This window comes from Muntiacus reevesi, chromosome 1 (genome assembly GCF_963930625.1).
Source record: "Muntiacus reevesi chromosome 1, mMunRee1.1, whole genome shotgun sequence".
Classification (NCBI taxonomy): Eukaryota; Metazoa; Chordata; class Mammalia; order Artiodactyla; family Cervidae; genus Muntiacus; species Muntiacus reevesi.
Window position 1 is genome coordinate 249,199,432 of NC_089249.1, and position 14,288 is coordinate 249,213,719.

General features: G+C 41.1%; 1 protein-coding gene across 5 annotated transcripts; it reads left to right on the forward strand.

The window, feature by feature from the left end:
* The first annotated feature begins 2,185 nt into the window (after positions 1–2,185).
* On the forward strand, positions 2,186–9,712 carry PTTG1 (PTTG1 regulator of sister chromatid separation, securin). Of its 5 annotated transcripts, none has more exons than XM_065936397.1 (6): positions 2,186–2,252; positions 2,726–2,826; positions 3,757–3,941; positions 5,440–5,533; positions 8,664–8,822; positions 9,551–9,712. In XM_065936397.1, the coding sequence occupies exons 2-6, from the start codon at positions 2,736–2,738 to the stop codon at positions 9,628–9,630; spliced, it is 609 nt and encodes a 202-aa protein (XP_065792469.1). In that variant the 5' UTR covers positions 2,186–2,252; positions 2,726–2,735; the 3' UTR covers positions 9,631–9,712. The 5 variants fall into 5 exon arrangements, with proteins under 5 accessions (XP_065792469.1, XP_065792483.1, XP_065792475.1 ...); XM_065936411.1 differs by having other exon boundaries at positions 3,760–3,941; XM_065936403.1 differs by having other exon boundaries at positions 2,229–2,315.
* The last annotated feature ends 4,576 nt before the right edge of the window (positions 9,713–14,288 follow it).

Below are 14,288 nucleotides of genomic sequence, written 5' to 3' on the forward strand. Positions count from 1 at the left end.
AGCTGTGAAAACCTTGCTGTTCCTTCTTTTCTTCCCTCCAAGGAGATTCTGGCCTATAAATAATCCTTTTTTTTAAATTTTACTAATAGCTCCCATGCCCCACCGTTTTTCCTCTAAAAACTTCTGTTTGTACAACCCCTTGGAGCACCCTTCTGATTGCTCAGTGGGAGGCCTTCTGATTCTTGAGTCATTTAATAAAACCAATTAGATCTTCAAATTTACTTGATTGAAATTTTTTGACAGTGTTGTGCAGACTTGGTTTCAATATGAATATTTTTGTGTGCTAATGATGTAATTCAGAGCTGAGGCACTTAGAAGGAGATATAGGGAGGAAATAATGGGAGGGTTACAAAGGTCTGTCTAGTCAAAGCTATGGTTTTTCCAGTAGTCATGTATGGATGTGAGAGTTGGACCATAAACAAAGCTGAGTGCTGAAGAACTGATGCTTTTGAACTGTGGTGTTGGAGAAGACTCTTGAGAGTCCCTTGGACAGCAAGGAGATCAAACCAGTCCATCCTAAAGGAAATCAGTCCTGAATATTCATTGGAAAGACTGATGCTGAAGCTGAAGCTCCAGTATTTGGCCACCTGATTCGAAGAACTGACTCACTGAAAAAGATCCTGATGCTGGGAAAGGTTGAAGGCAGGAGGAGAAGTGTTTGACAGATGGTTGGATGGCATCACTGACTCAATGGACATGAGTTTGAGCAAGCTCTGGGCGTTGGTGATAGGGAAACCTGGCATACTGCAGTCCATGGGGTCGCAAAGGGTCGGACACGGCTCAGTGACTGAACTGAACTAGTAAACTAGGGATAAAAGAGGATATGGAAAGAGTAAAAACATACACACTTTCTCCCCCTCTTTTCTTCTTGATGTCTAGCACAGTGACTAACGTTTAATAAATATTTATTGAATGAATGAGTCATTCAATGTTTTGGCCCTGAAATGCCAGGGAAGAAGGGACAATGAACTGGCATATATTTCGAACCATATCTATGCCAGGTAGTGCTAAGGCTTTTGTGAAAGAGTAATGTAGGCTTAACTCCTCCCTCCCAACTTACCCGCTAAGTTAAAAAGTATTTGGTGACCTGTTGGGAGTAGAGTTTAGATGACACAGATCATCCTTGGTCTTTTGAATTGATTCCTTTATATTGTTTAATATATTTCCATTTACCATAGAAGGGTTTCCCTTGTGGCTCAGCTGGTAAATCCACCTGCAATGAAATTAAAGCACAATGAAATTGTGGTTTAAAAAGTTGATGACCTTTTTCTTTCTATGGCGAAGTGAAGTGATAGTGGCTCGGTCCTGTCCAACTCTTTGCAACCCCATGGATAGTCCATGGAATTCTCCAGGCCAGAATACTGGAGTGGGTAGCTTTTTTCTTCTCCAGGGGATCTTCCCAATCCAGGGATGGAACCCAGGTGTCCCGCATTGCAGGTGGACTCTTTACCAGCTGGAGCCACAAGGGAAGCCCTTTCTATGGTAAAGTGAAAGTGAAAGTCGCTCAGTCGTGTCTGACTCTTTGCGACCCTATAGTCCATGGAATTCTCCAGGTCAGAATACTGAAGTGGGTAGCCTTTCCGTCCTCCAGGGGATTTCCCAACCCAGGGACCGAACCCAGGTCTCTTGCATTGCAGGCGGATTCTTTACCAGCTGAGCCTCAAGGGAAGCCCTTCTATGGTAAATGGAAATATATCAAACAAGATAAAGGAATCAATTCAAAACGAGGGACACCTTGGTTCGATCCCTGGTTTGGGAATATCTCCTGGAGAAGGGAAAGGCTATCCTGGCCTGGAGAATTCCATGGACTGTATTGTCCAAAGTCAAATGACTTTGACTTTGGACACATCAAAGTGTCTCAGGAAAAAAACAGAAAATTGCAAAAGCCAACTCTGTATCTTGTTATAACATTAATAATAACTTTCTTGGAATTAAAGACCGTATTTACTCTCCTCTATCTCTCTGGGGGGGAGATTTAAAAACAACCATTAATAGACATCCACGACCAAGTTGTGAGCGGGTTTGATTTTTTTTCCTCCCGGGGAACAAACGACGAACTTGCGGGGAAAAGCTTTCAGGGCGGAGCCCAGGGAGCGTACGTTCCTCCCATTGGTTCTTCCGGAGCCTCCGCCCCGCCCCTGTCCCGCCTCCTGGATGGATGAACCAATAGGGACGTAAGTTGTGGTTTAAACGCGGAGTCTGGCGCGGCCGCTGGAGCCGTGTCTTGAGAGAGTTTGGCTGTTACTCCGAACGTGGGTGAACCGAGCGGTACCGAGTGGTTAGTCGGGCACGGTCCAGCGGCGTAGGAAGCGGGAGTAGGCTTTATGTGTGGGGGCTCTGGGTCCTGGGAACCGGGGTCCGGGTGTCTGGGAGCCGGGGCCTGGGGTTTGGGGGCTGGGACTTTCCTGGAACGTCAGACGCGCTCACCTGGCTTGAGCCACGGTCTTGAGCTGCGTGTGCGACCCACGTCAGTTTGGTTCCAATGAGTACCAGGGCCTGTGCCAGTCCCAGACCGCCAGCTTTTCAGGAACTTAAGGCCCCTGACGCAGGCGTCAAGATTTAAGAACTGGATTAAATGCTTGTTGGCTCAAGATCCGGCTTCTACCTCTGCTTAGCTCCTGTTTTTGCGTAGACGTCCCCAGGGTAGAAAGTTGGGTCAGTGCTACACTTTAGCTTCTTTCATCTTCCTAACTCCCAAGGTTTAATGAGTGTTTCACACCTCTAGTTGATCCAGAATGGCTACTCTGATCTATGTTGATAAGGAAAATGGAGAACCAGGCATCCATGTGGCTCCTAAGGAAGGGCTGAAGCTGGGGTCTGCACCTTGTAAGTATACAGGCGGCTCTCAGGTACACAGGTATTGTGAATCAGTGGTGGGTGTGCTTGGAGCTGGGGGAGGCCCAAATATACTTTGTGGGCAGTTGGAGTCGTCCGTGCTAAGTCGCTTCAGTCGTCTCCGACTTTTTGCGGCCCTGTGGACTGTGTAGCCGGGCAGGCTCTTCTGTCCATGGACTTCTCCAGGCAAGAATACTGGCGTGGGTCGCCATGCCCTTCTCCAGGGGATCTTTATGATCCAGGGATTAAACCGGAGTCTCTTAAATCTCCTGTATTGCCAGGCGGGTTCTTTACCAGGAGCGCCACCTGGGAAGCCCAGTTGGAGTCGAGTTTACCCAATACTCTTACTGCCAAGTACTTATGGGTCTCTTTATGTTCAGTATCTTTTAAAAAAAAATTATTTATTTATTTTTGGATGTACTGGGTCTTTGTTGCTGCCTGGCCTTTTCTCTAGGTGCGATGAGTGGGGGATACTTTTCTATTTGTGATGCCCAGGCTTCTCATTGCAGTAGCTTGCATTGTTGCAGAGCATGGGTTCTAGGGGATGCTGACTTCAGCAGTTGAGACACATGGGCTCAGTAGTTGTGGCTCCAGAGCACAGGCTCAATATTTGTGGCACATGGACTTAGTTGCTTTGTGGCATGTCGGGGTTCCTGGGTCAGGGATCTCACCCCTGTCTCCTGCGTTGGCGGGCAGATTCTTTACTACTGAGAAACCAGAGAAGCCCTCATGTTCAGTATCTTAAAGAGATTATTTAAGAGGGTAGTGAACTGAAGTGCTGTTAGACATAGGACCATGCCACTGTCAAAAATGGGGGTTAAGTTTGGCTGTGAGAATTAGGCCAAGTTTATAGGCAGTCAGCTTTCAAGTTGCACGGGTGTTTACTGCTGGAATGATCTTATAGTATGACTTTTTCTTTAGCAGTGAAAGCTTTAGATGGGAGATCTCAGGTTTCAACACCGCGTGTTGGCAAAATGTTTGATGCTCCACCAGCTTTACCAAAAACTGCCAGAAAGGCTTTGGGAACTGTCAACAGAGCTACAGAAAAATCAGTTAAGACAAATGGACCGCTCAAACAGAAACAGACAACTTTCTCGACCAAAAAGGTAAGTGTTGGCTATAATTAAAGACTTCAGCACTTTGACTCTTAAAATGATTTCTAGCATCTTACCTGACCTTCTCCTCTGTGAATGGAAGGAAATAGAGACTAACAAAGTAGATTAACAGAAGAGAATCATCATACAGTCTTTATGGACTTCCTCTATACCTTGAGATCACAGGAGCAGCTGTTGATATTTTTGCCTCACCTGTCTTTAGCAAGTGTCTTAGACTACTGAGTACTGTGAGGGAGGGTACTTTGCAAGAGGTCATGATGCTAATATAACAGCTCAGGTGCTGCCATCCTCTTCCCCTCCTTTCAGAGCAAGCGGTAGCTTTGTAGATTATAACTTGGTAGCATGTTGACCTTTGTACATGTGTTTACAAACTGTAGGTCAGTGCATCCCAGACTGAGAGGACTTGGCTGTGAAAGATAACTTTAGCATGTGAATTAGCACTGCATTTCAGTAATTGTTTGAGTGTGTATTAGGAAAAAAATAACTAGTATACTTGATGTCAAACTGTTATGTGTGGTTTTAGGATAAAGATGTCTTTTTTTTAAAAAAAACTGAGTTGAGTAAGAGAAATGCTAAGTGTAGGTATTGCAAGGATATAGCAAAAATGATGAACGTGACAGAACTGAAATGTGGGAAACCTTGTCCTAGTAATTTCCTCTAGGCGTGCACATGTTATGTAAGAATAAATCAAGACTCTACAAGCTTCCATCTTGGCCCACCACCATCACGGACTGCCTACCAGTTCCAGACTAGAGAATTATCCACGGTGGGCCTCTAAAGTCCTTGACTGTCTTTGACTGTCTCTTACTCAGTGTGTGTATTTGAGGAACACAAATTGATTTTTAATATTAACCCAATAATTTAGGTAACCCAGATGGAAAATCACATTTCCAAAAGCCAAAAATGGCTTCTAGGATTAGTTTCTCTTCTGGGTGATTTATGCCCTTTTTCTTTTCTATTAGGTTAGGTTGGGCGATTGAGTCAATTAGCTCTGAATTAACTCTACTCTGGGGCTTCCCTGGTGACTCAGTAGTAAAGAATCTGCCCGCAATGCAGGAGACTCAGATTCGATCTCTGGGTGGAGAAGATGCCTTGGACAAGGAACTGGCAACCCACTCCAGTATTTTTGCATGGGAAATCTTAACGGACAAAGAAACTTGGTGGGCTACATAGTCCATGGGGTTGCAAAAGAGTTGAACACGACTTATCGACTAAAAACAGACTGCTCTGCATTTTGATAATTTATGCTAACAGGTGATAATACTTGTATTTCAGCCTTAACTTTTGAGCCATGATACTAGAATTGATTGCTGAATTGTATTTGTGTGTGATTTTGAGAATGAGGGATTATGGTTTCTTAGAAATGGAAGACAAATTTAAAATGTGGTGAAGTAATCCCATATCTTGAAGAATCTCTCCAATTTTTTGTAATAATCAGTTGACAAGGCTTCCACTCTTACTAATGGATATTTTCTTGGGTTTCTTTTAGATTACTGAGAAGACTGTTAAGGCAAAAAGTTCGGTTCCTGCCTCAGATGACACCTATCCAGAAATAGAAAAATTCTTTCCCTTTGATCCTTTAGGTAATCTTTTGGTATTGTCCAAATGCTTTAGCTTTTAGTTTCTCTTAGTATCCAATTCAACTGTAACTTGATATGGCTCTGAATATGACATGTGATCTAAAACTATAACAAGGCTGTCTGAATCTGGGGTGCTTTGGGCAATTAACTTGTGGATTTATTTTTAAGGCATCATCTTAAGTCAGAAGAAGAATCAGAGCAAAGATGGGAGAACATAATTCTTGTCCTCAAAAGCTAAAACCACCTGGGGGGGATTACTTGTTCAGTGTTAGCAGACAGCCTTCCTAGCAATAGCAAGCCCACTTTTAGAAAGTGAACTTGATGTCAAGTTGAACAATAAAAAACAAGCCTGAAAAATCCACATAGCCAGTGAGAACATGTGCTTTTTGACTTCTTCAACCTCGTACATGTATCTGAAATATTTCCTACTATAGAATCGGCTTTTTTCAAGCTTTAATGTACTCACATTGAGGAGAGTAGACTGTATGCCAGGCGCTATTGGCTTAGGATGTAGTGGTTAACAAGGCAGGCCTCATGCTGAGGAAGCCCAAGATTTGGAGGGAAATTCAGACACTGAATGAATCCTTTCACTTGGAGTGTGAGCCAAGGAGAAAAACAGGGCTTGTTAGTGGGGACTAAACCTAGCCTGGAGGAGCAGGAAGTGTTTCTCAGAAAGTGACACCCAGTGGAGGCTTGAAGGATGTAAGGAGATAGTTGGGTGGAGAAGGGGTAGGGCTGGGCATCCCCACTGTAACAGACAAAAGATCTTGAGGCAGAAAGAAGGACTGGAGAGGTTCTGGAAAACTGAAAAGCAGGGTGAGGGAGGACACTGGTGAGGGGGTTGGTCAAATCACACGGGGTCTTTGAGATTTCTGAGCTGGGTTCTTTGTTTTTTGATCCAAAGAGCATTTAATTATTCCACTAGTATACATCTGGGCTGTTTCTGGCTTTTATATATATATTACAAAACAATTCTGCAATTATTGTTGAGAGTTTGTGAGTATACCTAGAGAGTAAATGCCAAGAAGAATTACTGGGTCTCAAAGCTGTGTGATTAAGTTTTGATAAAATGTGGTGCATCTCATTATTACCATTCAGGAAAATGAGGTAGATTTATGCATATTGAGGGCTTCCCAGATAACTCAAATGGTAAAGTATCTGCCTGCAATGCGGGCAACCTGGGTTCAATCCCTGGGTTGGGAAGATTCCCTGGAGAAAGGCATGGAAACCCATTCCAGTATTCTTGCCTGAAGAATTCCCGCATGAACGGAGGAACCTGGTAAGCCACAGTCCATGAGGTTGGACACGACTGAGCGACTAACACTTTCACACTTTAAGCATATTGGCCAGGAAAGAGGACTATGTACAATAGCTGTGTTGGGGGGAAAGAGATATTGCTAAACTACCTTCCAAAATAGCATAAGTTATTGAAACCACCTTCAGTGGATGAGGATGGCCGCTTTCCCCTTGTTTTCTAACTGCAAATGTTTTAAAATTATCAGAAAGATAATTGGTATTTTATTCTTTAAAATTGTGGTATGTGAGTGTGCCTGAGCATATTTGACTATTGGTCATTTATAGGTTTAAATTTTCTGTTTGTATCTTTGTTTTCTCTTGATTTTTGTGACTTTCTTACACTCTGTATCTGTGTGTGTAAAGAACTCTCTGGATAAAGGTAATTAGCCCTGTGTGTTGCAGACTTATTTCCTCTGGGGTCTTTGATCTGTCTGTTTTTTTTTTACAATTCAGTGGTTTAAATTAAGTAGTCACATATACTGTTTCTTAAATTTGTTTTAGGACTTTTACACTCTTAAAAAGTAGTGAAGACCCCAAAGAACTTTTGCATGTTGTTTATATATCCTATATTTTAAATTAAAATTGAGAAGTTAAAAAGTGTTAATTTGTTAAAATACAATAAACCCATTACATTAATGTACATAACTTAAAACAAAATTTAATGAGAAGAGTGGCGTGGTTTTATGTTTTTGAAAATTTGCTTAATCTGTCTTAACATAAAACAGCTAGATTCACATGGGATTGTGCATTCCGTCTGTTGAATCTGTTTTTGGTTGATGTATATGAAGAAAATCTGGCCTTTTGCAGCCATGGTTAGGAAAAAAGAAATATTTTAAGTCTTTTCAGATAAGTATAGATAGTTTTCTTCGCTATTACACTAAAATTCAACTTGTGGCTGCTTCTGTATGCATAGTTGCAATGTAGAATCTGAAACCATTTCAGTAATCATTGTATTATTCTCTGACACTTAAATCCATTGGTCTGTTTTGCACTTTGAATGTATCTTTTATCCTGCATTTATCACCATTGATCATTTAGAAATACTGGTTTGCTGGGAAATGTAGGTCATCCACAAGTTGAAATGTTTCTTTACGCATGTCAAGAGCACACTCATTAATGCTCACCACTGACCTCATCAGAAAAGTATTCAGTACTGGGAAGCTGTCAAGCTAATGATTGCAAATAAGTTTTCTGAAATTTTAGGGTTTTTTCCCCCTTGAAACTGTGGATTTTATCATTGGCAACAAATACTGCTTCTCTTGAACTGGTAGACTTTCATTGCTTGGAGAAAATGTGCAACACGTATCCAAGTCCGAGTTACCAAAGTTTGTCTTTTAGTTCTTTATAGTAAACGGTGTCCAGAAGTAACACCTCTGGTTTAGCTTGCAAATCAAATAATTGCACATATCGTTTTTCTTGGAAAACACCACGATACTTCAGTATATGATAAAACTGTTTAATGGCATACTTCACAACTTATTCAGAATACTAAAAAGACATGTTTTCAAGGGTTGAGAGCTCATAAAATTAATACCTTTTTATTGCATATGGTAAAAGTGATATGTGAAACAGGCATTTTTTTTAATATCAGTGAAGGATAGTGAGAAGTATACTAAATATAATTTATTGCCACTGCCTTGATTTGTGCTAAGGCACAGAAGTTTTATCCTCTGTTGCTTTTGGACCACCATTGCAGATATCAGCACAGTGGGAAAATGTATTAGTATTATTATGAAAATAGTTTGAACTCCTGGGCCCCATGAAAGGGTCTTAGACTGGCAGGGTGCCACTCACCACCCTGAGAACTGCTGCCCTGACAAAGTGCTTTCTGTGACAGATTTTGAGAGTTTTGACCTGCCTGAGGAGCACCAGATCGCACACCTCCCCTTGAATGGAGTGCCTCTCATGATCCTTGATAAGGAGAGGGAGCTTGAGCAGCTGTTACATGTGGGCCCCCCTTCGCCTCTGAAGATGCCTCCTCCACTGTGGGAGTCTAGTAAGTGAACAAGTGCCCTTCTAGAAGGGCTGTAAACAATCTGTGTCATAACACTTCCATTACTGTGAAGATAGGGTTGTGCAGAAGGCTAGTAATTTCTATACTTCAGACTGAAGGGATAAGGTTTCAGGATAATGAAAACTATTTTCAACTGGTACTGTTTTTTAGTTGCAAATGCCCAGTAAAATTAAGTCATTCTGTAATCTGGACAGTCTTACAACATACAAGCAAAACAAGGTGAAATTTAGTGTATAACTTTTTATATTAAAAGTTGATGTAAAATAAACTTGCTTGAAATGAGAGTTCCAAGTTAATCCAAAGCTCATGTAGGATAAGACCCACACAATAGCAGGAGGTTTTAGGTCTTGGTTCAAACTGGTGGTCGAAAGCCATTATCAGCATGTTTTCTATTATATCTGATGGAATACCTTACATTATTTGCCAGATTACACTAGTGATAATTGTTGGCAGTTACTTGGGTCTCTAAGAATGATAGAATTTGGGGTACTTCTATGATTTATTTCATAATGAAGGTTAATTCTGGGACCATAGCCACATTCCAAGAAATAAGTGAGAAGGTGTATGTATATGTATGTAGGTGGGGCGGGGGTAATTCATGAGACAAAGGGAAAAATAAGAGTTCGAGTTCATGATTAAAGTGAAACTAATGTGTGTGTTGATGGACATGTGGATTTGCAGATACTGAATAAAAAATTCCTGTTTTCTAGATCTGTTGCAGTCTCCCTCAAGCATTCTGTCGACTCTGGATGTTGAGTTGCCACCTGTTTGCTGTGACTTAGATATTTAAATTTCTTAGCACTTTATGGTGTGGGCATGTATTAATAGTTTGTATTAATAAAGCAATTCTTTGTTTAACAGACTCTTCCTAATATTGTGGTTGGTATTGTTTAGAATTTGCTTAAAATGTAGCAGGCTACAGGCAGCGCCTGCTGCCGTAACCTTGCACCATGAGACTCTTTAGTGGTCTGCTCAGCCATTGATTGGCGCTGCAGTGGGCCCATCCCCCAGGCAACCAACTGCCAATGAGCGACTGTTAGTGGCAGAAGTGGTGGTTGTCAGGTGGAGAGTGAGGTTAAGAGAAAGATCCTGGCCTTTTCTCTGGGGGCCTCCAGCTCGCCCACCCTCAGCCCAGTGAGTGAGCTGAGGGGCCCAGGGACCCGGCGAGGAGTTGTCTATGCCTGCAGGGCTCCAGAGCCCTCACCAAGGCTGGCCACCGGCCCGGCCCAGACCTTGAGGAGGCGATGAACCTCTCCCCATCCCTGTCTCTGTGACCGAAGGGCAGCGGCTGTCAGTCTGGGTCACAATTTTCGGGACCTATCCCTGCCATACGGGCGGCCTGAGGAGCGTGAGGGCCAGCTGGGTCCTGGGTGCCTGCTCCCTCAGCGATGACCAGGGTCCTGGGACCTGGCCCTGAGGGAGCCACAAACTAAGCTCTGCCTCCTCTCAGCCAGAACCCAGACCTCGGAGGGTGAAAGTTGTACCTGGGACCTGGTCCTTTCTTGTCAGAACAGGGAGTAACTTTTGTTTAATATAACATTTACCTGACCATGACCTGACTTCAAGAACAAAGGATCTGACACAAGAAGTTCACAACAATTAACCATTCTCCTCCCTCAGCTTTCCTAGACAAGGGCTTTGCTGCAGGCTTTTGGGGAGTTTGGGGGTTTTGAGGCATGAGCCATCAACCTCCTTGCGTGGCGCTCAGTGAACCTTTCTCTATACCATACTCCAGCGTTTTGGTATTGTTTGCCCTACCCCTGGGTGTAGGGCACACCAACTTGTATTTTGGTAATAAAAACTGTGAAAACTAGTAGACCTGTTTAACAGATGAGAGTCTATAATGTGATGAGAAGTTTGTCTAAGTTGAAAAACTTATCCTAAAACCCTTTGATTTAACAGCTTGCTTTAAAAGCTGCCACTGTTTTTCCTGAAACATATATCTCTCCATGTATACTTTACTCCGTTTTTGTGGCCATTAACTGGTGACAGTTATTAGACCTCTTAATTAGAAGAGCCACTTCCAGCTCATTAAGTGTCTATTGCTAGGAATTCTTTATTGCTGTTTCTATCTAGTTTCTAATGACTTCAATACCCTGTATTCAGTGATCAAAATTTGAAAGGCTCTAAATCTCCTGAGAATTCTGCCTTCTTGAGCTCTTCAATTGGGTTCTTTGAAGACCACAGCAGATAATTTACTTGTAGTGAGATCCACTCTTTACCTACAGGAAACTCTATTTAGTTGATAACTCTGTTGGGAATTGTTTTTAAGTCTTTAATAAGCGTTATGTTTCACGTTCATGATCCTGTTTTTCAGATGAGGACATTGAAGTTTAGAAGCTTCGTGTACTGAAGGTATGAAGTGCTAGAAAATGATAGAACTGGTATTTTGATTCCATAACTGATACCAGAATCAAAATATCAGTGCTAATGGTTGCCTCTGGATTTTTTTTCTTATTGGGCAGAGAGGGCTGATGATGATTTTAGAAAATTGTTGCCACTATTTTAAATTAGTTTTCACATATATTTGGATTTAGAGATTCTCTTTGAAAGGCAGACCTATTAAATAGTAGGCCCTTGTTTCCAGCACTTGGTCGAGTGATGATAGAGTGCTGGCTGCCTTTTTGGTGGAGTGTGGGTTTTCTGTCCTCTAGACCCTATGTGAGATGGCTTGAAGGGAGAATTGAAGTATTCCTCTTATTCTGTCTCTTCTGTGACCCAGCCTATTTAACTCACTTAACTTGCCTAGCCAGGCAGTCAACTGAATTTGATCCTTGCTTAATACTAACCTATACAGGAAATCTTTCTCCCGAAATGTCTGTAGCATCTATAGTCAAGTTAGAATGTGAACCCTTTCCCATTATTATTAGAGGAATCACAAGATACTAGGCATGAAATGACAGGAACACACACAGTCACTGGTCCTAACTTCAAAACTTTGACCCTTTAAACGTTACTGAATCAGTCTGGATTTCTGAAATCAGTAGAAAGATTTTTGAAAGAGAATAAGACAACTTGGCACTTGACTTTAAGAGGATTAGACCTCACATCCTTAGGTATAATCAGGCCAGTTTGAAAAGCTAACCCTAATCTGAGTGGCTTTCATACCCTACAGTACATTTAGAAACTTTAGAAAGTGGTTTGTTGTGGTGGAGGAAACAAAGATCTGGGAGCAAGGTGACTGGTCAATTCTTTACCAGGTCCTTGGTCAGACCTGAGCACAAATGATCTTCTCTTCGCTGTTTATCAGAACTCAAAGTGCTTAATGTTTGTTGACTTTAAGAATTTTAAACAGATACTTCTTTAGCATAGATAATTCTCTTTTTGTGGGTATTATTGCTGTTTGTAGCAGTTTACATTGTTTGGCTTCATTAAGAGAAAGCTCATGAGAAGGCTTGTTTGGAAATATGATCTGTCCTAAATGTAGAATTAAAGTTTATTTCTTTCAATCATACCATTCCCCTACACTGCATTTAAGCATGATCTTACTTATGTAAGGTTCGTTCACACCTAACTTATTTTTGCATTGGCAGTTTTTCAGGTTTCAAATTCCAATTAACCTTCAACAGAAACGCAATTGGAATTTTTAAAAAATATATTGTTAGTATTCTCTATTAGACTAATTCTGATCTAACCTGTATAGGAAGGTTAGTCCCTATACCAAGTGCCAAAAGGGTTAGTACTATGATAGAAATCCTAATTTGACTTTGTTCTTTCCAGTAATCTGATCATTTATCACTTTAGTCTCAATGTGCTAGGAACTAAGCCTACCGTGGTTAAATACCAATGTTGCCCCTGCACTCAGATGCCTGCCATCCTTGGGGAGAGAGGTATCAAATGCCATTGTGATACAGGAAGATGCACTGGGGTGGGGAGGACCAGGACTTGGGGAGCACTCCCCAGCCCAGTCGGGGGAAGGCTTCCTGGGGAAGTGCATGTGGATGGAGGCTTGATGGAAGAGAGTTCTGAGCAGAGGGAACAGCTTTTGCAAATGGCAGGAAGCAAGTGAACACAGCTTGCTAAATGAAAATTGCCTTTGTTTTTTTCCGGCTTTAGGTTTGAGCAAACAGTGTGGTTGCAAACAAAGCAGAGTGAAGCAGGGACCATGTGGCTATTTGAACTGTGCAAGGGGTTTTGAGTTTGGCATGGGGGTGTTGGGTGCCATGGAAAGATTTTCTTTTGTTTTTCATTTATCATTTATTTAATAGTATTTTTCTGCAAAATCATGGCAAACTATTTTCAGCAATGAATATACATATATCTTAAACTGTATACATATACCTCAACTGTATATAAAACCAAAAAATATTACAGAAAAATTTGAAATTTTGACAAGATATGTAGCAAAATCCACTTACTGAAAAGAGCATATATGGGGTGGTTAGTTGTGCTGCCTCTGTATCAATATACACTTTGAGTATCATCCTTCTGAACTATTGATGCATTTAATTTTTTCTTATATCTGCAAATATAAATTTCACTAATGTTTTCCCTTTGAAATGTAGAAACAGTTCTGCAGTGTTCCAGGGATCCCATAATGAGAAATGCTCTTTTGTATATACCATCTTGAGTTCTTAAAAGTTCTTTTGCTGTCATAGAAACCATGTATACTCTTTCCAAGGTGCACTATACATTTAAAAAAATTTTTATTTTATATTGGTGTACAGATGATTAACAGTGTTGTTACTTTCAGGTATATAGCAAAGTGATTCAGTTGTACATATATATGTATTCTTTTCCAAGTTCTTTTCCCATTTAGGTTATTACAGAATATTGAGCAGAATTCCCTGTACTATACAATAAGTCCTTGTTATCTGTTTTAAATATATCAGTGTATACATGTCCTAAACTCCCAATCTATTCCTCCTCTGCACCTTCCCCTCTGGTAACCATAAGTTCTCTAAGACTGTGAGTCTTTCTGTTTTATAAATAAGTTTATTTGTGTATATATATATATTTTAGATTCCATGTATAAGTAAAATCATATGATATTTCTCTTTCTCTGACATACTTCACTTAGTATGATAATCTCCAAGTCCGTTCTTGCTACTGCAAATGGCATTATTTCCTTCTTTTTAATGGCTGAGTAATATTCCATTATATGTATGTATCACATCTTCTTTATCAATTCATTTGTTCATGGGACATTTAGGTTGCTTCTGTGTCTTGCCTATTGTAAACAGTGCTCCAGTGAATATTGGGGTGCATGAATCCTTCTGAACCATATTTTTCTCTGGATATATGCCCAGAGGTGGGATTGATGGATCATATGGTACCTCTATTTTTAGTTCTGTTCTCTATAGTAGCTGTACCAATTTACTTTCCTACTAACAGTGTTGGAGGGTTCCTTTTTCTCCACACGCTTTTCAGCATTTGTTATTTGTAGACTTTTTGATCATGACCTTACTGACCAGTGTGAGTGAGGTATGGTAGTTTTGATTTGCATTT